At 36.9% G+C, this 24,391-nt stretch overlaps 4 protein-coding genes across 5 annotated transcripts; 2 read left to right on the forward strand and 2 right to left on the reverse strand.

Moving 5' to 3' along the window:
* Positions 1-1,318: 1,318 nt before the first annotated feature.
* LOC114719878 (pyruvate kinase, cytosolic isozyme) lies at positions 1,319-3,227 on the forward strand. Its single transcript, XM_028905446.1, has 3 exons — positions 1,319-1,586; positions 1,684-2,145; positions 2,245-3,227. Exons 1-3 carry the CDS (start codon positions 1,365-1,367, stop codon positions 3,058-3,060), a joined length of 1,500 nt encoding a protein of 499 aa, XP_028761279.1. The 5' UTR covers positions 1,319-1,364; the 3' UTR covers positions 3,061-3,227.
* Positions 3,228-8,652: 5,425 nt separating this feature from the next.
* On the forward strand, positions 8,653-12,160 carry LOC114719851 (glucan endo-1,3-beta-glucosidase 8). Its single transcript, XM_028905408.1, has 2 exons — positions 8,653-9,822; positions 10,912-12,160. The coding sequence occupies exons 1-2, from the start codon at positions 9,494-9,496 to the stop codon at positions 12,008-12,010; spliced, it is 1,428 nt and encodes a 475-aa protein (XP_028761241.1). The 5' UTR covers positions 8,653-9,493; the 3' UTR covers positions 12,011-12,160.
* A 3,232-nt stretch (positions 12,161-15,392) lies between these two features.
* LOC114719859 (GATA transcription factor 9-like) lies at positions 15,393-16,762 on the reverse strand. The gene is made up of 2 exons (XM_028905420.1): positions 16,481-16,762; positions 15,393-16,231 (listed from the first exon to the last, which is right to left on the reverse strand). Exons 1-2 carry the CDS (start codon positions 16,604-16,606, stop codon positions 15,518-15,520), a joined length of 840 nt encoding a protein of 279 aa, XP_028761253.1. The 5' UTR covers positions 16,607-16,762; the 3' UTR covers positions 15,393-15,517.
* Positions 16,763-20,475: 3,713 nt separating this feature from the next.
* On the reverse strand, positions 20,476-24,308 carry LOC114719840 (uncharacterized). Of its 2 annotated transcripts, XM_028905392.1 has the most exons (7): positions 23,832-24,307; positions 23,003-23,057; positions 22,539-22,613; positions 22,225-22,316; positions 21,993-22,074; positions 21,207-21,290; positions 20,476-20,889 (listed from the first exon to the last, which is right to left on the reverse strand). In XM_028905392.1, the coding sequence occupies exons 1-7, from the start codon at positions 24,140-24,142 to the stop codon at positions 20,776-20,778; spliced, it is 813 nt and encodes a 270-aa protein (XP_028761225.1). In that variant the 5' UTR covers positions 24,143-24,307; the 3' UTR covers positions 20,476-20,775. The 2 variants fall into 2 exon arrangements, with proteins under 2 accessions (XP_028761225.1, XP_028761226.1); XM_028905393.1 differs by lacking the exon at positions 22,539-22,613 and having other exon boundaries at positions 23,832-24,308.
* Positions 24,309-24,391: the final 83 nt, after the last annotated feature.

Below are 24,391 nucleotides of genomic sequence, written 5' to 3' on the forward strand. Positions count from 1 at the left end.
AATTTAATATAAGAGACAGAATGATGCATTCACGTGTGAATAGATTTTAAAACCAACTCATTAATATTAGTTATTTCATTATAAAGAAATATTAGTCTCTTATAAAAAAAAGGATCAAAGTAGAAGGTTAAAATAAAATACCGAGAATAATTATAGAAAAGTTAAAAATGAAATTATTCGAATTGAGTATAAGTAGTTTATGGATCAACTGATCCCCTCAAATGCATATACTTATTTAACAACTGTGAACATTTTTAAATTTTAAAAATATTTATCTACTTAAAAACTAATTTTCATATATATTGGCGACCAATATCATTTTTTTTAATGAAAAATGCATGTTTCAACTATAATCGGTATCGTATTTAATTGGCTTCCTGCAAAAAGAAAGGGAAAGTTGAAACTTGAAATAAGAAAAACTAAAAATAGGAGAAAATAATTTAGGCTGTAAATTTTTTTAAGAGGTCGAAATGACGAAAATGGTTCTGAGCGTTATTCGAAGATAATTATAAAAAGCTAAAACCCAAAATCATTTGTGTTGAAAATAAATAGTTTATATTTAGAAGCATTGAACTGTTTTTCAACAACCAGGTAACCAAAGCAAATTCTTTTTATGAGTGTAAGGATGCCAAAATATTGATATGGCTGTGAAAAAGATTTTAAATTATAGGAAGAATTTTCAAAATAGACGAAACCATGAAAATACTCTTGTCCGGAGTAGGATTTGTTGGTTATATAAATATTAGAAAAAAATGATTTCCTAATAAAAGAAAGAATATGCTTTATTTAAACAATGTCTTTATGGCTACTTTATATTATTTTACATATCTCAACATTAAGTTTGAGAAATGTTATACTCGTATTTCAATACTAATATATTTGAATTTAGATACTCAGAGAATTAATGGTCCAAGAAGATGATCGTATCCACTAATTATCCTTATTAAACTTGTTTTCCAATTATCATTTCGCTAAAAGAGCCTCTCCTCTGCATCGTGACTAATTCCTCCTTAGACTTGCATATAGTCATATGTTGATTTTGTCTTGTACTGTTCTGTAACTCATTAATTAAAGACCAGAATTGCTAGCTAGCATCGATCACGTGTTGAATGCCCTCAAACTTGTAAGTCACACGATTCCTTTGTTTATGGCCCAGCGCATTCACATCGTTCTTTTAATAAAAGTAAAAGAAAGTGGTTAGCATTTAGCAATACCAGCAGTGTGCGACGCATCGTTCCTTATTCCCTCGAACCCTTCCTTGCTTGGGTCCTAAGCTAAGAGAACTTGTTCACCTACATATACTCTCCGGCCTCCCGATATCATTTATCAGATCCAGGGGACTGGAGAGGGCGCTGACAGGAACTATGGCGGGAGAGAGTGTGAGGCCCAAGACTAAGATCGTTTGCACTTTGGGACCGTCTAGTCGATCCGTGCAGATGTTGGAGAAGCTTCTAAAGGCTGGCATGAACGTGGCGCGTTTCAACTTCTCTCACGGTTCTCACTCTTATCACCAACAGACCCTTGATCATCTCCGGACTGCCATGAACAACACCGGCATCCTCTGTGCCGTCATGTTGGATACCAAGGTTCCTACTTCTTACACTGATCCCGTGTTTTGTTTCTTTTATTCGATTTATTGTACTGCCTTTCTGTTTGTCTAATTATGCAGGAATTCAATTACAGGGTCCGGAGATTCGAACCGGGTTTCTGAAGGATGGAAACCCCGTACAGCTGCACAGAGGACACGAGGTTACTGTTACAACAGATTATAGCATAAGAGGGGACGAGAATATGATCAGTATGAGCTACAAAAAGTTGGCTCACGATTTGGAACCAGGAAGTTGTGTTTTGTGCGCTGATGGGACTATTAGTTTCACTGTGCTGGAATGTGACAGAGAGAATGGTACCATTCGGTGTAGGTGTGAAAACTCAGCAATCCTTGGTGAGAAGAAGAACGTTAATCTTCCTGGTGTGGTTGTTGATCTTCCAACCTTAACAGACAAAGACAAGGAGGACATTTTGCAGTGGGGGATTCCTAATAACATAGACATTATCGCTCTCTCTTTTGTTCGCAAAGGTTCGGACCTTCTGGAGGTCAGGAATTTACTCGGGGAACACGCAAAAAGAATCCTTCTCATGTCCAAGGTATCATCATATAGTCGTAAATCAAACCCCGTCTCTTGGGGGGGGGGGGGGGAGCCATCCTCTCTACTGATTCTGATCTGATTTCTTGTGCCGTGTCAGGTCGAAAATCAAGAAGGGATTGTCAACTTCGATGAAATACTTGCGAATTCGGATGCATTCATGGTGGCAAGGGGAGACCTGGGGATGGAAATTCCAACGGAGAAGATATTTCTTGCCCAGAAGGTAATGATCCACAAGGCAAATATGCAGGGAAAACCAGTAGTGACAGCCACCCAGATGCTAGAGTCCATGGTGAAGTCTCCGAGGCCCACACGAGCTGAAGCAACTGACGTTGCCAATGCAGTTCTAGACGGCGCAGACTGTGTGATGCTTAGTGGGGAAACAGCCGCGGGATCATACCCAGAAATCGCAGTCCAAACCATGGCCAAAATATGTGTTGAAGCAGAGAATTTCATCAACTATGGAGAACTGCTCAAGAGAAAAATGGGAACTGCTCCAACCCCAATGAGCCCTTTGGAGAGTATGGCGGCTGCAGCAGTGAGAACTGCAAATTGCATAAACGCGGCTCTGATATTAGTTCTAACCAGAGGAGGAACGACGGCTAAGTTAGTGTCCAAGTACAGACCAGGCATGCCAATTTTGTCAGTGGTAGTTCCTCAGATAATAGCTACAGATTCTTTCGAATGGTGTTGTAGTGATGAAGCACCAGCGAGACAAAGCCTTATCTACCGTGGGTTGGTGCCTGTTTTGAGTACAGGATCTGCAGGAGCTTCTCAAACTGAATCAACACAAGGAACCATTGAGTTTGCTCTTGAATATGCCAAGACTCATCAACTGTGCAGGCCTGGCGACTCTGTTGTGGCATTGCATCGAGTTGATTCTGGGACTGTCATTAAAATATTGGATGTTAATTGAGGCCTTTGGAAAAGTGGGAAATCACAGATAGAATGCAGAAATTTTGAATGCACAACTGGCCAATATTGTATGAAGGAACATTGTTCACATTCATTTTATCTTAATTAATCAGGAAAAGCCCTGATTAAACTTCAGTAAATGAACTCTTGATTTTTCTCAGTCTTTCATGTGGATATGTTCCAAACTTCCAATATTTGTTTATATTATGATTATGCTGTCAACTGAGCAATTTTTTGTAAATAAATTTCATGGGAGCGCAAGTATTTTTATTATGGGCAAGAGTTAGACTAAACCTTAAAAAAAAAAAAAAACAGAAAAGCAAATCGGATAGTCTCCAAAATCTTGTTTAATCATCCACGAAAGATAAACATTTGTATTAATCGAAATATCAAAATATAAATAAGTTTTAAATAATAGAAATAAACATTAAATATATCTATGTATATATAAAAGCTACTTTTTCATTAAATAGTTAGCCGTTCAGGGTCCTTTTACTTCCTAAAGCGTAAGCGCATTTATAACTATAACGAAGAGGAAATAAAAAAAAATCATTATATAAAAAATGAAGTACATATCAGGTATCATTAAAAGAAGCCAATGACCTTATAGCATTAGCATCTAACCTTCTGTTATAAGTGGGAGATAGTAATTTTGATCTCGCTTGTAAATTTAGGTTATTAGTGTCTTGCCCTTTTAAGTCAAATTGAAATATATATATATATATATATATATATATATCATTAAAAGAAATGGCATAGGAGTCCATCCAAAAACGTGTACAAACAGGCTTTCCCAATTGAGCTCGGCATTTGCTCGAACAGTTGGGATGCTTTTGGAAATTTTAACTCGTGATATCAAGCGACTGGTTTCGTCCCGAGCATGCTTTTGCTGATTGCTAGGACACTGTATGAGATATATCAACGCTTTTGGATCATAGCGTTCTTTTTATGTCACAACATGTTGGTCACATGCATCTCGCTGCTTTTAAAGTTTAAACTACAACTGCCTCCTGTTGGCACGGGCAACTGTTTTTTTTTTTTTTGGAGGGGCTGCTGGTTGGAGAAGTTAACTAGTCGCAGTGTACATGAAACAACCAAGTTTATATATTAGGCTATCTTTTTTCCATATGCCATGCCTGGGCATTTTTCTTTTGAAGTTGTTGCCATTAATTCAGGCCTCTCGGTTTCCGCGAAATAGATCAAGAAAATAAGACCAAATGACCAAAAGCATATAAATTTGCGTTTGTCCTTTTCTTTTGTGCTTATCGTGTTAAGGGCACTCCTAAATAAGGGTGTTCAAAACCGACTCATCCCGGTCGACTCGTTTTGGTTCTAACCTTATTAGGAAGGGATGGGACAATAAAAAGGACCGGGACAGGACGGGACAAGAGATGGGGTCGTCTTGTCCCGGTGCCGTTCTGGTCCCTTTTATTTTTTATTTTATTTTTTATTCTATTTATATAATATTATTTTTTTCATATTTGAGACTATTGTATGGAACTATGGATATATTTATTTAGAGCTTTTATATTTGTTGATGATTTGAGACTATTGATAATTAAAATTTTTAGCAAGTTTTTATTTTGTTAAAAGCTTTTGTTCGAAGTTTTTAATGACTATTATATATAATATTTTGGGCTTTTGTTTAAGGGTGTCCAAACAAATAAAAAAAATAAAAAGATGTTTTTATAAGGTCTAAGCCCAAAAAACTATAATTAAAAAAATCAAATTTTATTAAAATATTAAAAAAAACATCGGAATGTCTCGGTCCTGTCCCGGATCCGTCCCGTCCCAACCAGGATTGGAACAACACCAGGATGGGACGAGACTCGTTATTGTTCATCGGGACGGGCGGGCCTGTCCCGGTCCTAATTTGTCCTGTGAACAGCTATACTCCTGAATAATACAGGGCCCCACATGGATTTGTCCATGTAGCGATGTTTCAAGTTTGAAAATTATCCTACATAGTACTACCTCCGGTCCTAATTATAATTAGGACGGGAAGTAGTATCTTGAATAGAATTATATCTAATAAAATAACGAAAATTGAAAGCTGGCCCGCGGCAAGAGGGATCAATGATTCATAAAACGGGCCCATATTCAAAAGCGGTTGTGGGCTCGTCTCTTGCCCATGTTAAGGCAGAAATAGGATTTTTTGTTTTTTCTTTTAATGATGGAAGGGCTGGACTGACATTTCAACCCATGATCAATTTTAGAGCTAGTAATATGGACTAGCCTGCCGGTTACGGGATGGCTTGTGACCGGCATGAAGACCTACGGTTTAGTCTTTTTAGGACCGCCTTTTGGCGAGCTGAGATTTTTCCAACCCAGCCCTTCATGGTGGGTTGGCGAGTTAGGCTTGCTAACCCGCCAATTTCCAGCCCGCCAAATTTTTTAAAAAATAAAATTTACTCAAATTTTTAAATATCTAAAATAAAACATGCAAATGTAGAAATTATAAAAAATAAAACATAGAATACAAAGTTTAAACTTTCAAATATCTCAAAATATTAAACATGATTACATAATCCATCCATCCAAAATGATTTAATAAACACCCAAATTAAAACATAAATCAAAATTAACAATGGTATAACACTACAAAGTCACAAACATAATGTGTCAAATGCCCAATCATGACTCATGACTTCTATATGGTGCATTCTATTCAAAAGAAAATAATTTTTAAAAAAACGGGCTGGCCCGCCAATCCTGCGGGTTAGCCCGCTGTGGTTACATGTTTGAGCTTACGAGCTTAAAAAATCTATTTTAAAACGGTCTAATTTTTATCAACCAACCTGCTAATTCTTGGTGTGGGCCTAACCATATTATCGGCTCTAGTCAATTTCATTACCAACTCAAGACGGACACAATTATGAGTCGTTGGAAGCAGCTAGCAACTGATGATTTCGAAGGTATCAATCATCACCTTCCCCACGCGCCAAAAAACATTTGGAGAAAAAAAAAACAAAACAAAAGTGCAATTTAATTGTTTAACATTACACAAAATTTCATTTTAATCTCTTAATTTTATAGTAATTTTTGTAATTCGTTGACCCCGTAGTTATATTAACAAAAATATTAACATTAAAATTTTAAATATCAATAAAGTATTATAAAGTACAGTATATTTGGTTTGATTCTTAAAAACTAACAGTGATTGGAACAAAAAGAAACTCATTATTTGAAATTAATCGTATTGGTGCTGATACTACCATAAAGTAACCATATATATATATGTGTGTATGTGTCTACAAGGAAAAATGGAAATAGCTGGTCAAAAAAAGGAAAGATGGAAATAAAGAGATTACGTTTGTGGAGTGAACTCGGGAAAGGTGGCATGTCAAGTAAACTGTTATTATCTGATGTTGTTCTTCAAACTTTTCCTCCAATAATCTCAGCCATTTGTTCTCCAAAATTCACCTTCCCCCCTTTTTCTCCGCTTGCTACCGCCATTATAGGCGTTCTGTTAGATGAGATGGATAAGCTGTTGTTATCATTGTTGGCAAAATAACAACAACAACAACAAAATCCGGATCGTTGAATTTTATTTACGGTCATGGTTTAACAATCTTTAGAATAAGCCAGACCCTCGTTCCTTCTCTCTCAACCTCTGCTTACTTTTGTTCGGAATGCGGAGTAGAGAATGAGACTTCCATTTTTAAAATGAAAATGTTTTATATTTTTTTGCCAACGAAAATGTTTAATATTCACCTTTTGGAAAGAAAAAAAAGCGAACAAAAAATTGATGTGTTGGGATCAAAAGTGATTTACTCTCAACGTACAAAACGCTAAGTGCATATGCTGGTAAAAAAAAAAAAAAACGCTAAGTGCATATAATTTTTTTGCCAACATATATAACATTCACTCCTATGTTACTAAATTTAATAAAATTATATTATATATATAATAAAAATTGAAGCAGCCCGTTTCGTGTAACATTTCAAGGGAAATACCGGAGGCGTTACTCGATCAATAACAGTAAACATTTTAAAAAGATTGATTTTTTTTTTTACTTGGGGATATATTAGTGAATGCATAAAAAATAAAATATTTTCAAAGTTATTAGTTTGTTTTCTATTTTCATCCCCCAAGGTCAAAGTGGTGCGCGCCAACCCGGACCTAATCCCATTTCAAATCTTGTTAGTCTAATTCTGTTAGAATTGTTAGATCATGTTGTCCTACTCATCTCCCTAATATTATGTTTGGATGGAGAGAAAATGAGAAAGAAAGGAAAACTATGAAAGAAAATAGGAGGAGAAATGATTTTTCTCATGTTTGGATGAGAAAAGAAGAGTTGGGAAGAAAATGAGGTGGGTTTCACAGCCCATTTTCCTCCTAACTTTTCTCTTCGTATGGAGAAAAAATGAGGAAAAAAACATATTTTTTTTTCTACCCTTACATATATTTTTTTAGCAAAATAATACCTTTTTTTTCATTTTTTATTTTATTTATCATTATCAAGTCTTTTTTCTGTATTTGCTTGATTAAAAATAAAATAACTAAAATTACAAAAATCCTTCTAAAATGAATTGAAAGGAAAAACAAGTAGAATTGTTGTTTTGGTTTTTTTAACATTAAGTTACATAAATTGTTTTTTTTTACAAAATTATTTGATATTAAAATATAATAACATGATAATATATCTTTATCAAATAATTTGATTTTAAATTATATGATTATGTTAATGTAAATATGATTTTTTATTATTATATTTAATTTGATTTTAATCAAGATATATTTTGATATGATAGAAAAGGTATTTCAACCATCCATCTATTTACTCATTTTTTTTCCTTTCTGTTTTTTCTTGTCTATCCAAATATGAGAGGTGATGATATTTTCTCTTCAATTTTCTCCTCTCTCTATTTTCTCTCCTCTTATTTTCTTTTATCTCAATTTTTCTTCCCATTCAAACAGAGGGTAAGGGTAGGTTTGATATGAGAAAAATTGAGAAAAAAATGAGAGAACAAATTTTAATGAGCTCATTTTAAAAAATTGAAGAAGTGGGGTTAAATTTTTTGATTAGTTTTAATTATTATTTTATTTTATATTTTTTTATCAAAATTTTATTACCCTACTTCTTCAGTTTTTAAAAATAAGCTCATTAAAATTTTTTTCTGCTCCCTTTCTTTCCATTTTCCTCGTATCCAAGAGATCTTAGAGGGAACAGTAGATCAAATTGTTTTCATGCTTATTTGAAATAGTGTTAACATTCTTTTGGGAAAAAAAACTTATTCGTAATCTATGGAAATAATAAGTTTTATTTTGAACTACATAAATAAATATTTTTAAAGTGTCTAAAATTCTATTCCCAAACAAGCATTTGAAAAATACACTATACAACCATGGTGGCAACAGGAGCACCGCTCTAGTTTTAAAGCAACGGAAAAAAGAAAAAGAAAAGGAAAAGCTAACGTTCTGCCATCCCAAAAAGGCTAACGTTACTGATTTATCGAGGAAACCGAATCATAAATTCATAATCTCTCCTTTCCCTAGAAAAACCGCGGGGCCAGCTGGGCTCCGGGCCTCCGACTCTAGAATTCGCTTTCAAAACAAGGAAGTTTCTCTTTTCATGGAAAGCCAATACTTCTTCCCCTTCCTTCACGCGTTTTTTAAATTTTTTTCAGCTCCTATCGTTTTCAAATTTGTGGTTTTTATTTTCGAAAAACTTGTTCCTGCGTTTAGCTCACTTTTCTAGCCGTTAAATCTTTGCAGGGCTCTAAACCTCGATTCAGATCACCTCATTGTGGGGTATTTGTCTTTTTGTCCACTCGGCTATATTTTGATTATTTTCTGGCTCTGCCTGTCAATTTCTACTTTCCCTTTTCTTAATTTCTCGCGTACGCCATTGTCATTCATCTTCGTTTTCTGTTTCTACTCTATTTCTCACCGTTTGCTCCGAAAAAAACTTTTTCCCTGCTTCCATAGGCGCTACTCTGTGTCTGTTACAATCCGAACTCCTCTGGCCTTTCTGTTTCCCAATTCAGAAGAAACCAATTCGGTTTAATCGACACTAATCGATCTCGGCAATTGGGTACAGCATTGGCGGTTCTCACCCTACTAATAAGGCCGAGGATTGCAGAACATCTGCATCTCAGCTTTGCGCAGTTGCCATCGTTTTAGATACTCTTTTTTTTTTTTTTTTACGCTCTTTTAATAGTTAAACGATTAAACGATTCTGTCTTCCCCCCACTCTGTTCTCCTCTCTCTCGCCGTCTCACTTTTCGAATCGTGGGGATATAGTGTCGCTAAAATTTCGCTGATTTCGCTAGCCCACTCACAGAAGCAGTTGTTTTCTCACTCTTTATAGAAAGAGAAGAGAGTTTTAGCAAACAAACATTCTTTTTTTCCCCATCTTATTATTTCTTCGTCTCCCTCCTTATTGTTTTGCTGGGGAAATTGTTGCAATTTTCTCGGGAAACTGGGGGAGAATGGAAAAGATTTGGATTTTGAAATGGGTATTGCTGGTTTGGATCATGGGTCGTCACGTGGAAGGGCTTGGTGTAAATTGGGGTACTCAGGCCACTCATCAGTTGCCTCCAGACACAGTGGTTCAAATGTTGAAGGACAATGGAATTCAAAAAGTGAAGCTGTTTGATTCAGCTGATAACACCATGACTGCTCTGGCTGGTACGGGGATCGAAGTCATGGTTGCCATTCCTAATAATCAGCTTGCTGCGATGAATGATTATGATCGAGCGAAACAGTGGGTGAAAAAGAATATTACGCGTTACAACTTCAAAGGAGGGGTTAACATCAAGTGAGTTCATTTTACAAATTTTCTGTATGATTCTGACGCAATGACACAAAGTATTCACCTTTGTCTTTACCCTATTTATAATATGTGTCCAGACTCCAGAGTGTTCTAAATCTTGCAGTTATATTATTAGTTCTGAAGCTGTTATACTTATTAATTAAATGATAATAAGGTAGGAAAATGACATTTCTGTTGCCGGTGACTTTTGCCTTTGTTCAGGAGTTCTAGGGAGGCGGGAACTATAATCAACTTGATCTTGCAAATTCTGAAGTTCTTTTAATCCATGTAGTGATTTTAAACTCGATTCCTTAGGCTTTAGAAGTGAGGTTTTCTTCAGAGGGGATAGCAATCCCGTTTCCCATTATAATAAAATGGAATAAACGAGCAAATATGCTCTGCTTATCAGCCCATCTGGTGAGAACTTGAAGGCGCAAGTGTGCAAGGAATCTTCACAAAGCGACCCAGCTCTATATATTCTCACATAAGCTCATTGTAGCACCAAGTGATGCCCCAGGATTAGATTCCTGTTCGGTAGTGATGTCTTCTTTCAGTAACTTTTTATGTGGTATAGGAGAAACATGTTTGGTGCATGAATCACTTAGCCATATGCTGTATAAGGCTGAGGAGAATACTGTATGTGGAAAAGGCAGAGAGGTTAGGGTCCATTACGGACGAATAGTAATCAGAACACAGGAACGTGTATGTCATGTTTGTTCTGTCCGTGCTGCTTTCACCTCTCCACTTCTTACCTCCTTTAACGACTAAATTGGAAGTGAAGTTTGATTAACCATAACTCTAAGACTCTTTTTTAGTTTCATGGGATTTGTCAAATTGCTGATCATGTCTTGATTAAATTGGACGGGACGCCAAAATTCTCATCATATTTCAAATGCAGCAAGTGCAATCGTGGCCTTTAGATTTTCTTCTCATTTTAGAACGATTGAAGTACATTTAATTTGTATTTCTCATCTTGTTTCTTTGTCACTTGTGTTGCCGGTGTAGTATATATTGGATCTGATGAGAAATTTCTTGCATTTGAGAAATACTATATTTTCTGTGATGTATATGTAATATGCTTTCCATCTTTTACAGGTATGTAGCAGTTGGGAATGAACCATTTTTAAAATCTTATAACAATTCATTCTTGAATATCACATTCCCAGCACTACAGAACATTCAAAATGCCCTTAACGAAGCTGGTGTTGGAAACACCATAAAAGCCACGGTGCCCTTAAATGCTGATGTATACGAGTCCCCAACAAATAATGCTGTTCCTTCTGCAGGTAGGTTCAGGGCTGATATAAATGATCTCATGACCCAGATAGTCCGATTCATGAACCAGAATGGTGCGCCATTCACTGTAAACATCTACCCTTTTTTAAGTCTTTATGGGAACGATGATTTCCCTTTTAACTACGCTTTCTTTGATGGCGTTACCACCCCTGTAAACGATAATGGGATTCAATACACAAACGTGTTTGATGCAAACTTTGATACCTTAGTTTCTGCTCTGAAGGCAGTGGGATATGGAAACATGACCATTTTGGTTGGAGAAGTAGGGTGGCCTACAGAAGGGGACAAGAACGCCAATGTAGGCAATGCTATAAGGTTTTACAATGGGCTTTTGCCCAGGCTTGCGGCAAATAAAGGCACACCACTTCGCCCTGGATTCATTGAAGTTTATCTATTTGGACTTATTGATGAAGATGCCAAGAGCATAGCTCCTGGTAACTTCGAGCGTCACTGGGGAATATTCAGGTACGATGGGCAGCCTAAGTTTCCAATGGATCTTTCTGGTCAGAATCAAAACAAATTACTAATAGGAGCCCAGAATGTGAAATATTTATCTTCAAAGTGGTGCATGTTTAACCCTGATGCCAAAGATCTCAGTAAACTTGCTGATAATATTAACTATGCCTGTACTTACGGAGACTGTACAGCACTTGGATATGGGTCTTCTTGCAACAACCTGGATGCTAATGGCAATGCCTCGTATGCATTTAACATGTATTACCAGGTGCAAAATCAGGACGACATGGCCTGCAATTTTCAAGGTTTGGCCAAGATTACCACGCAGAATATTTCAACACCCACGTGCAACTTTATGATTCAGATTTCATCATCCTCTTCTCTGATGTCCTCATTCGTATCTTCCTTATTTATCACATTATCCATGATCCTATTTTTTTAGATTTTTTTTGTACATAGATCAGAGTGGAGTACTATTATATTATATATTTATATTTACCACCAGTTCTATTATATTTATAGTCCTTGTGATATTTAGTTGACTGATTCAGTTTAGTGACCATTCCGCTGATTTGGATGATCACTTAGTAAACTAATGCCTTGCGAGAATTGATGCTTTCTACCCTTCTCATAGTGTTGTTTATTGTCGGTATTTGCATGGGATATGACTCATCGCTTTGAGTTAGATGGAAGCAACCTCTCTGGAGCAAATACATTGGAGGGATTTTTTTGAAAGAAAAGAAAACACGACTGGTTGACATTTTATATGAAAGAATCAATATAACCCAAAGATTAAAAGGTTGATTTAACATGAGCATCCAATGCTTAAGACAATTTGAAGTAAATGGACCCACAGCTCCTAAACGGCTAAACTTCATCGATTCACAATGATGACCCCCCTCTTGTGATGCCGTTATATCTTGACTGAAGCCGCTCTGTTCACACACGACATGAACAAAACTTAAACAGTGTGTGATTGGCAAAGTCAAATGTTGCAGTCCCCTGTGTCGTTCTTCTCCATGTGATTCCAAAGGCTTTAATCTTTTAGGAGGCAGACAAAGCAAGTGAGATCATATGATGCAACGGAAGGCACTGGGACTGCTTTTCCATACTTCATAATGGGATCTCCCCTAACCCTCTAACACCTACCAACTCAACAGTTGCGTTTGGGCATAGGTAATTTAATTTCTGTCCCATAAGACAACCATAGCATTCTGGAAATGCTTGTGTAATCCCATGTGCAAGCTGATGCCAAAGTTTGCAACTTTTGTACATCTCGGGATCAGCCAGCTCAATAATCAGTGATTCCATCTTTGACTAAAGTTCTGTTTTTGAAAATTGAAGTTTGAGTTCAGTGGAGGAATTTGATACCCATTCCTTTGGCGTAATGATAATAAATAGTGATCAACCATTTCGCTGAGGATAGACATCATTTATTACTCTCACGGCACAAGTCTCCAACGATGGTGTCCTCTTTACGTTTGCTCGACTCACACTCACCTCCACCCCACGTGCTAGGCGCGTGATGCGTCTGAAATCTTGGTAAATAGAATTACGAACAAGACATTGCAACTTTTGAACCTAAAAAATCAGCTCAACCATATCATATTTTAGTATGCTACGAGGAAAATGTTAAAGTTCCATTATGAACTTCGGTACATATTTGGTATTTCTCATTTTGATATAAAAATATTATTGATAATTATTTCATTTGAGCCATTCCATTAAACATACTAAATCATAAAGTGCCCAAATGAAAAGATAATTCTGCAAGGAAAATGTAAAAAAAAAAAAAACACTTCTGTGAGATACTATAACAACTTATTAGTCCGGTTACAGCTATTCAAATGTGTTGGCAATGTTTACCTAACGCACTAGTAATAATTAAATGCGGAAGTGTTTTGCACCCTCAAATTCTATTAATTACACTTTGTTATCATTAAGTGTTGCCATGTTCCATTAGTCGACTTTTACAGGTACATCCGAAAAATTCTTATCAATGCAATGACAATTCCTTGTTAATTGCATCCCTGCACTTATTTCTTCCAATGTATATTGTTTCATTTTTAAATGGAAGTGGCTGAGTTTCCATCTTCACCATGGGTAGAAATCTTTTTTGAAAAAATGAGAAAAACCTGCACGCAATGATTTTATTAACTTGAAACTAACCGAGTTTCCATCTTTACCATGAGAAGAAATAAAAACTGAGAAAAGCCTGCACGCAATGATTTCACAGAAAACCCACCAAGAAAACTGTCTGACCCTCCAAACAGGTATGTTAACTTCTTCTTTCATGAAGGGAAGTATGAAAAAGAAGAACTTCTTGATGCAGAAGGTTCCTATCCTGTTCAGCTAACATAACTAATTCTGAAAGAATTGAAATCTTCAAAACCTGATCAACCCAAACCTTTTGCACAGAAGGGTTTCATGACAAAGTGGTAATGGTAAAGTTAATGTTCTAAGAAGCATAGCATGGTATATAAAATGGCATAGCCTATGCCACCTAAAATTTGAAGAATATAGAACCGCCAGTAATATTATCGAAACCAATAAGCAGAGTATACTTGCCTTTCAAGGATAAAAGGTACATGTATCAAATGGTTTAATCTGATGTCTGCGTGGATCATATGGGTTTGCCACTTCAAGGATGGGAGAAGCAACGTAAATATTCTCAGTGAAAAACCATAAAACAGGATTCCTTCCCCATGTTTCGTTGTTGTCAGAGGATAAATAAAAGCTCACAGTGCACAAGGTCCCTCAGTAAGAACACAGGTACCCACCAAGATGTCATTATTAATGAAAGTGAAAGCAAAGATAAGATCCTGCATACTTGCGTCAATCTGGCCCCCTGTGTCTTCCAAACCGCAATAATCGTCACTGAACTTTATGATGTCTGTGTTTGATTACAACGAATATTGCCTTTCTTTTTACACTCTGCACATGCACCAAGTGGTTGAGGTGCACATCAAATCAAAATCGACTATATGTTAAGAAAATGCTTCACAGTTTCCCATTGTTGCTTACCACAGTAACATTAGTTAAAAAATTCTATCCCCCGTGGCACCGTCCCACCTTGGATTACTACAGGATTGAACCAATGAAAGGGTTAAAAGGGTGGTTGAACCAATTTAATTAGTCGTGAGCTGGCAATATTTCCAATTTTCTACCTGGTTCTAGTTTTAAGACTGTTCAGAGGACGGCTATAAAGTGCACAAGAAGACAACAAGAAGAATCTCTCTTTTTAAAAATACGGGAAATTAAACTGTTTCCCGTGCACCCATTTAGAATAAGGAATCAAATCAAAGGATGGAGGAGAAAATAGAAGATAAGAATGAGGTACTCTTTGGCCCTCTTCTCCTCCCTTTTTATTTTCAGATTCCAGTCTCATAGGAGTATCCAGCATTTAAAATATGAGAGTCATGACGAGTATGGGCAAACTGTAATGGATCATCTTATCTTCCTTGTCATTGCCGACGCCGAAAGTGAAATGTGAATGGCACTTCACAAGCTTATAATGACAGCATATGATAAAGAGTCAAAATTCATGATATATTTATTATATTTATGGGGGGAAAAAAGAAAAGAAAAAGAAAAGAGAATGGGAAAGAGTGGTAAAGTCAGGAGGCCACGTTAACAGCTTTCCCTTGTGAAAATGACAGATATGGAGTTAGCTAGTTAGTGACTCTACGCTCATCTTAAGATTCCTGATTTAAATCCTCAACAACGGAAAGATACCTAACACCTAATAGTAAATGTGAGAGGCAACACCAGAGGTCCATCTCGACTCAAACATTCTGGTTTAGGGAATAAGGAACTAATACTAATTAAAGTGCATAGCACGAAGCTCAGAAAAAAGGATGACATGAAATTAGGTACTAACCAATATAATATGCCTGTTTCCTGAATTCTGAAGTTTGATTTACAAGAAAACATATCATAATGATAACAATTAGTCCTCACTAGAAACAGAAGACAGAACAGCCATTCTCATCTCCATGACCTTTTTGTGGGAATTGGAGTGCAAGTAGCTTACAAAAGTAGGACTCTTGGCTGGCCTATATTCTGGAAGCAATCTACCGGACTTGTATCTCACTCCACATGCATTACATAGTGTTTTTGGACCCAATGGTCCGGCCCTCCATTGTGGGGTCCTCTGTGAAAGGCAATGGGTACACCTTCTCGGCATTTGATTCTGCCCATTGCTGCCTTCTTCACACTCTGGGACTAATCTTTCAAAACTCTCCTTCTTCCTCACAGTTCTCTTCTCTTCCACCTCTCGCTCTGCTTCTCCATCCTTTGCTGCTACTTGCTCATCTTCCTTCTTGGGTACCATGAGTTCACTATCAGCTAACCAGTAGGCCTGTTTAAGAAGAGGAGGGTCTGAAGTTATGGGTTCATTTTGTGGGTTCAAATGGCGTGACCAGCTGCCTAATGGGCCCTTGGTTCTAGGGGCTGAAAGCCTTTTCCTCTTGCTTCTTGCCTTTCCTGGCACCACAAAATTTTGCAGAGGAGACTGCTTTTGCTGGGTTCTCTGTAATTGTACGGAGGGTTTAGAGTTTGCCTCTGTGTTTTGAACATCAGTAGGTGCCAAGAGGCAACATGCTGGGCTGGAAAAACAGTCTTCCACAAATACAGAAAGCCATTCTAAGCCAACATCCACTTCCTGCATTAATAAAGTCACAAACAGAATCTTAGCAACACAATAAGACACAAAGAGAAGAAACAGAGCACAGCGAGCTAAAATTTAGAGATAAAGACTAAGCAAGCATATAGCTAGCAACAAAAGAAACCATTTTTGTAAACAGCTTGAACTAAAACTACAGAAGGGGTAGCCCTGCAAGAAAACCCAGAGGAATTTCAGAGCAGAGAGGTACAGGAAGTCAGGAACTTTGAAAGAAAGGGGAAAACAGACCGTGTTATGAGAAGAGAAGAGGTCGTCCAGAGTGGTTGAGAAGGCAGAAAGCTTTGGGCAGGAAGACAAGATGACTTGTTCTTGTTCGCAGTCGCCGGCAACAGATGCATTCCGGCAAACATCCATGTCCGTCAATGTATTTTTTTGAATTCTCAAGAGAGATGAGAAGAGGAAGAAGACCAAACCTTGGTGTCACAATTCTGTGTCAGTGCCCCCTTTATGGCCCTCAGTTTTTTGTCGGCAGATATAAAAGAAAACAAATCCAATTTATTAATCAATCTGTAAGAAATCTAACATCCCTATCTCTTTTCTACATCCCATGCACTTACCCATAAGTAATAACCATACGCCACACTAACTAACCTTCAATGTCTATGTATTCGAGTTTTCCAAGTCTGTTCTTTTACCTCTTTCTCGCTTCCTTTTGCATGTAAATGAAGAGTTGACAAGTAATTTTTTTCTGGGTAAAGACAGGTGAAATCTTTTCTTCCTGGTAAATGAAAAAAAGAAAATTACAACTTGTTTATTGGTGTTTTGCCAAAACAATGGAAGTACTTAATAATTCCACGTAATCAGGTCTGCTTTGAGAGGACTGTCTGTTATACAACTTTTTCTTTTTATGATATTTTCGATTCTTTTGCAGAACTCTGAAAAGATAAAATGGAAGAATCCGAGAAGCCATATCAGAGACTGATTGTTGTAGCAGCGTGCATTCGGGTTCAGATTTCCTAGTCTCTAAAAATAAATATTTTATACTCATTCACTTAAAATGTTTTTAATTGTGGTCCAACGATAAATTGTCGTGTGAGGAGGGTTTATAAACCTCTAGAAGTTAAGCAAGACAGAGTAATTTCTGGTATGACTGGGATCTGCTACTAACTATGCTCCTTAACATAAGATGTCTTTGTGGCCAGGAAATATGGAAATGTCCTATCTTCGAAAGAAAATAGAAACCCCTCCTAGTAACGGTTGTGTTGAATTCAATATTTATTTATAAGGAGCAAATCTAGTTGTTAAGAAAATTAATTGATATTCTCTATTTATTTATGATTCATTGTTTGGTCCGCCACTCTACCTAAAACTGCGGAAAAAAAAAAGCGATGTTCACTCTAAGAGATGTATAAAAATATTTATAATTGAAAATTATATGTGAAGATTCAATGCATCTTAACTTGGAAGTGCCAACAGTATCTCACTCTGTCTCAAACTTGTTCCGAATTTGAGAGAGGGATATGCGAATTGCATTTTACACATCAGTTTGATTGCCTAATGCTTTTCAGGTAGGTTTTTCACCTGATTTGATGGGATATGTAGGAAAGCAAACATCACATGGGTAAATCAAACTCACTCTGAACGAGTCATGGCCAAGAGGATAATCCAACCTTTCACCACCCCATGAATCCAGTTCTACCAAACATATCCAGATAACGTCAGAAGCTGAGATCGAGTTATTCTTGGGGATGGGTATATTAAATGAATGCTTATAGAATGGATGACAAAATTCCTCCTCATGAAATGGATTTGTGAAAGAGAAGAGATTCATACAAAGCGTAAACCCATCCAACAGTACGTGGATGATGAAGCTGTGGGGTGGGTCAGAGGTTGGATGAGCAATAAATTGAAAATGAAGGAGTTTGAAAGAAGAGAGGGTGTGACAGCAACAGACGCGTATGTTCATGAATAATGGCACTTTTCTGTATCAACTTTGTCGTCACTCTCATGACCATAAGGGCCATTTGGTCCCTTCGTCTCACAGTGCCCCATAATCCCCTCACGTTATGCAGTCCATCACGTCAAAGGCTCCAATCCCCATCAACCATGAACAACAATACCCAATCTTGTATCCTTCACCAGTGACTGATAAATTCTATGAACTATTATTATCCCTTTGAACTAGGTTTTGAGTTGAACAAGTAGGCACTTTCCTGACCACCCGCCAAGTACTTGAAAACGAAGCATGAGAAGCTCAGGCACAGATTCTGTGCGAAGTGACCACATATATACAGAGACTACCTCTTTCTTCAAGCTCAAGTCCTTGTTATGCTGTAGTCCTTAAAGTTTATGGATGAGAGAAGTTGTAGTTTCATGTTTATCAGTACATCTCAGGGAGCGAATAAAGGGGCAGAGAAACTGAGTTAAGGGCGGTTGAGGCCTGAGCCTGATGGCTCATAGTCATAACTAAAGGATGGATTGAACAGGGAGGTTAGATTCTTCAGGAAATAACTACCAGTGAGGATTTATTCAGGCAAATATTATTGATGTATTGCGCAGGTAATAACGTGTCTGTCAACTTTCAAGTATATACGTAAATAGCGAGTACTGTAATGAGTACACGTGAAGTGCGAAGGTGGATGAACCTGGAAGTAATAATTTGAATAGAAGAGGCGGGCAGGCGAGGGCATGAGCAGTAACTTCTATGTGTCCAGTATTCACGGGAAAATTGGAAGAAGTTGTCACCCAACCAAAAATTGGAAAAGAAAATTTCATCAAAAAATTATTAATAAAAATTTAAATTAGAGTATACAAAATTTGTATAGCAGAGTATTAAATAAAAATGTATTAGGTACTTCTCTCCACTAAAATGTTCACTTACTTGAAGATATTAATTAAAGAGACAAAAGTAAGGTTGTACACAGAGTGAAACTCACCATGAATTCCCCCCCTCCCCCCTTTTTTCCTCTTTTTTCTTTGAAGGTTTTGGGGCACTTTAATTAACATGCAGTAAATTGTACCGCTCTTTCTTTCTGTCTGTTTCCTTCAAACTTGAAGGGAATACAATCTGGATGAAATATACTTTAGTTGTATGTCTGAGGTCTATATGCAAATCTTCAAGTCAAAGAAAAGGTCTGCTCACGTTCTATATAATACATTTTTTAATTAATTTACTAAGAATCTTTAAACTGTAGTTCCTGATGTGATAAATCAAATAGCCTCTACTCCTAAGCCTATATACCCATTAGCAAAGCAGTGACTCTTTTCATTTCCCATCCCCAGCTCAATCATTGACGCACCCCCTTCAATATCCCTCTTCACATATTTTCCGCTTCACTCGTTGCTGAGCCTTTTTCATTCCTTATTTTTTTTAAAAAATGGATCTTTTTCCTGCAATAATGCAAGGAGAAGGAACATTATTGAATTATTATTATCGTTTTAAATTCTGGCAAAAAAAAATATCATGGTTTCAAATAATGGGCAACAAATGTTTTCGTAGCCACGCCCACAGTCCCATACCCAGAGCCTACAAATACTGTACAGAAGAATGTGACGCGTCTGACTTTTTTTTTTTTTTTAACCAGAAACGCATCTGACTTTTTTAATACTAATTTACAACTCAGCTTCTAAAAATCAATTCCCAATGAAAAACGTAACAATTCCATATTCCAACACCCCCCTTTGAATCAGTGTCATCATATCAAACACATGAGGATTAATCCCTCGAAATCCAACCACCCTCTGCTAATCATTTCACCCGTTCTTTGGGATCTTTTTCAATTTTAATTGTCACCGCTCATCAAAGCATTCCATCTTTTACAGCACATTCTAATTTTCTATTCGCGCCATTCAATCCGCAATCTCAACTGTTCATAGAACATTACTACAATGATCCCGGTTGGGCGACTTGATTTTGAATCACTGTTCACAATTCACGAGCATCATAATAAGACTACCACGTTACCCTCTTTGAATGCATCAAAAGTCAAAAGTGGCAATGGGAGATGTAACAAAAGCTGATATTAGCTGGAAGGGACGTCACCCACATGTCTGCAACCTAGTTCCATCCCCACACTTGCACAGACGTTCTACTACACTCCCACTTATAAATATATCTTAGTTAACTAATTTAAGTAAATTAAAAAATTATTTTTAAATAAATAAATAAATCTAAAAGACAAAATGAATTCGATTTTATATTTAAAACTAAAATAAAAGTTAAATAAAATCTTATATTGAGAATTGAAAGTAGTATTAATTTAATTATCATCACTTCAGAGTAGGGACATGCAAATGCAATCCCAATTACAGGCGTTCTCTTATAATATTAATATTAATTCTGTACATCAATTTGAGTAAGACCACATACACAGTCTTGTTCAACAGCGTGCAGGAACCTACTATACATATATTTAACAAGATTCCTGAGATGAATAGTACAGTTTGGTTTTTTTTGGGGGGGGGGGGTTTTCAGGTTAACATGTCCTTGTGTTTACGAGAAAGTCTCTTCTATTTATTAGGTTTTTGGTGAGCATGAATGTATGACATATAAAGGGATGACCCGAGAGATGAATTCATGGCTCTTAAGAGGACCTTAGATACTGGCGCCATTCTTCAGGTGTTCCCTTTCTCATTGTCAGCATTCTCAGAGCTGCACTTGTTAAGGGTATGGCAAGTATGTCGTAGTCTTTCGGGGCCTGACCAACAACAGTAGCATTCTTCTTCGTTAATGGTGCAAAATCGAAGTTAAAACCCGTTAATATCATGAAAAACAGTTTGTATGTTTCAGTTGTGTTTATGCAAATGACATATTAGAGTTTGATAGTGGCAGTCTTTTCTTTGGCGGCCATCATTTTTTTTTTTGGGGGATCATATCGGTAGCTATCAAGTTGTCTATTCGTTCCTTGACCAGGACACGCAAATCATGATCCAATAAGGAATACAGAACAGAGAAGCAATGTTAATCGGGAGAAAGCAAATTCATGGTAACTACTAACTAGTAAAGCAACAGTACCTTTGGAGCTTTAAGCAGCTTCATTTTTGCTTCCTCTAAAGTCCTATGACCTTTCTTCGAGTTGCATTTGACACAAGCAGTAACCTGTTGATATCAAACACTATATAAGGGCTTGATAAGTGGTAAAGAGGCTCCACACAGATGGATTTGGGTCTTTGAGGCTAGGGCTAACATATCTCCTATCTCTCTCTCTCTCATTCATTTCGATCACCTAAGTTTCCACTAGCCTTATTGCTTCGTGGTGGTGGTGGTGGTGGTAAGGAGAGATGGAGTGGATATCAAGCATATTCGAACACTTATATGCCACAGTGATTTCCCATTTATTCTTTCTCAAAGGTCAGCTCTCTTGCAGATAATAAGCTTGTTTAGTCATGCCTTCTGTTCTCCCTGTTTCGGCCTTGTTCTGTTTTCCTAAAAGGACTGTATCTTTGTTTATTGTTGTATTCTTTCTTGGTGTTGAATGAAATTTTCATTTGCGCCAAAACAAGTTCATTTGATCAGAATATTTTCGATTTCTAATGGTCTACTAGAATTGTTATGTCTCAATCAGGCTTTTCAGCCAACTTGATATCAAAATTAATTAATACCCCATAAAGACTGTTTTCAAAGCAGTGAGTGATCCTTTTGTCATACCATCGGTTTTCTTTTTGTTGGGGGATACAACGATAAGCCAAGCCCAAAAAGGAGCACATGAGGGTTCTTTGGTGACAGGATAAAAAAAAACCTAACCAATTGACCGCAGAAATTCATGTGTTATTCGTATATGGATTCAACAGATTGTCTTACTAGATTTTCCCATTTCCATTCTCCACCCAGTGCAGTAGGTATTACATGGTCAATGGTCAAATTCTCATATGAAGAGCAATACCTGTTGAAAGGGGAATACATTATCAGTATAAAGCTCTATATCTAAAGCTAAGCATGACCAGAAACGTTCAGTCACTCTCTGCATTTGTTGATTTCGGAGGAAGACTATACCGACAGAAAACCAATACTCAGTTCATAAAATAATACTCACTGGCAAGTGTAATTGTCCCGGAATAGTATATTTTTCCGGCTAAGATTGCTCTTGATGATCCTTCTTTTAACAACTTGAAGTAAATAAGGAACCTGTACCGAAATAACATGTTTAGCACATCTGGATTGAAAAGCAGAAAAATAGCAAGCAAATGTTAAGTCCTACTAATTGTGAAGAAGGCATGTAACTTCAATTGGAAATAAAAAAAAAAAAAAAAAAAAACAGGGCAAGAGCCAATGGTGCTAATAGAATTGTGAGGAAAGGTCAGAGAAGACAATGAACACAAAAGAAATAAGCATCACTGCATTACTGACCCTCAAGACCGCTGGTATATAGAAAGACCCGCTAGGCGAGTTCACCGTTTGATCATAATACTCTAGAACATCAGCCTGGATTAGCAAGATTTAAGACATTAACCTAAATTAGAATTTATTCATGTCTGTTTGGAAATTTAAAGAAAAGTGAGGATATAAGGGGTCATAGTGAATGGGTATTAATATCTGTGCCTGTTTATATGCACATTGAACAACGTAACCTGGAAATAAACAAATCTTTCTTACACACGTTACTCATGTGAGAATCAAAAGTGAACCCCTGTCAGAAATACACTCCACTTTTAAATGGAAAAATAAATGTGATGGTATCAAGAAAAGGACACAAAACAACATATTAATACAAAATTCTTGTCAGTCTATCCCAAACCAATAACATGAATTAAAAATATAATTGCAGATATTACTACAATTACCATAAAAAAGGTTGAAGTGAAAAATCTAACCTTCTCCATAAACTCCAAACATATAGCACGTTTCCAGCCTACAACATTGACTGGCCTGGAGCAGGATGGAAGCAGTCAGAACCATAAGCAAACAACTGAGCAGGGCTGTTGATATTTTGATGACTATACAAGAGAAAATCAAAAGTTATAAACGCCACACTATCCACATTCATCAACTAGTTATCAATATTGTCTGAGTTATCTTGAAATCACATCAGGACAGATTACGCAGTAATATTTGAGCAGATTATATAACATGAAATACCAGAATTTACGCATCAATACTCTCATCCACCTGCTTTATTGCAGATTTGAAGTCATGATATTAAGCATTACTACGTCAATTTAAATCCAAAATATATATTCTTCCGGTTTAACACCACTTGACGAATAAACTAGACTTCCAAAACATTTTCTTTGCTAAACAATCTAACTCTGATCGCTTCTCAAACTCTTTCAATGGAACTACGACCTAAACTAGCAAAGTAGGAACATCTCTCCAAACAATACAACTATCACAACAAAAATCATATTCATACAATGGAATTCCCAAACTATGAAACCTCAAAGTGTAGTATGGAGTGATATAATAGCCAAATAGGACCTGAACTGAAGAATAACTGATAAGGTTCAGAATCAATAAGCTGCAGTATGATATTGAAAAAAAAATCTGTTGATCCCTGAATAACATGAAGTTATGAACTGAAAAATCCAGCGGGATTCAAATAGGAACCTCAAAACTTGAGTATCCAAGAAGAAACATGGAATCCTAAAGTATCATACTCAGACAAAACGGCAGACGTGAAAGAGAATAATGGGGAAAAATGACCTGTACGATACATCTAACACCAGGCCTCTGAAACAAGCCAAGTTATCGCTCTCAAACTCATCATCAGAATCACCTTCATCATAGACACAGTCCGAGGGGCGTGCCTCGGCATTGCAACGGTTCGATTTGCTACTTGGAGATGATGATGAATAGTAAATACTACCTGATGAGCCAATATAGCCGAGCCTTCGCCTGTGAGTCTGAATTGATCTAAACTTGTAGTGAAATGGGTCCCTGTGTTCCAAAAGAGACGACACTCCCTCTCCATTAAAGAGTAGTTTCAAGCTACCCTGTGTTGCGAACTGTGCCATCCCCTTTACTTATCTCCTCCTGCAAAGTTGCAAACTTGGATCTTTCTTTTACGAGATATTTCTATAGCTTAATTATGAGTCTCATTCAGAAGGAAGAGGAACTTCAGAAGCAAAGGCATGGAGGCAAAACAATTTCAAGAAAATCGTATTTGATCATTCAGACAAAAAACCGTTGCCACATATTGGCTCTCCTCACCTCGTCTCGTAATATCTGCCTCGCTTATATGAATTGACATTTATGCCCCTCAA

The sequence above is a fragment of the Neltuma alba genome, unplaced genomic scaffold (genome assembly GCF_004799145.2).
Source record: "Neltuma alba isolate B1F8T4 unplaced genomic scaffold, ASM479914v2 tig00011956_pilon, whole genome shotgun sequence".
NCBI classification, from domain to species: Eukaryota; Viridiplantae; Streptophyta; class Magnoliopsida; order Fabales; family Fabaceae; genus Neltuma; species Neltuma alba.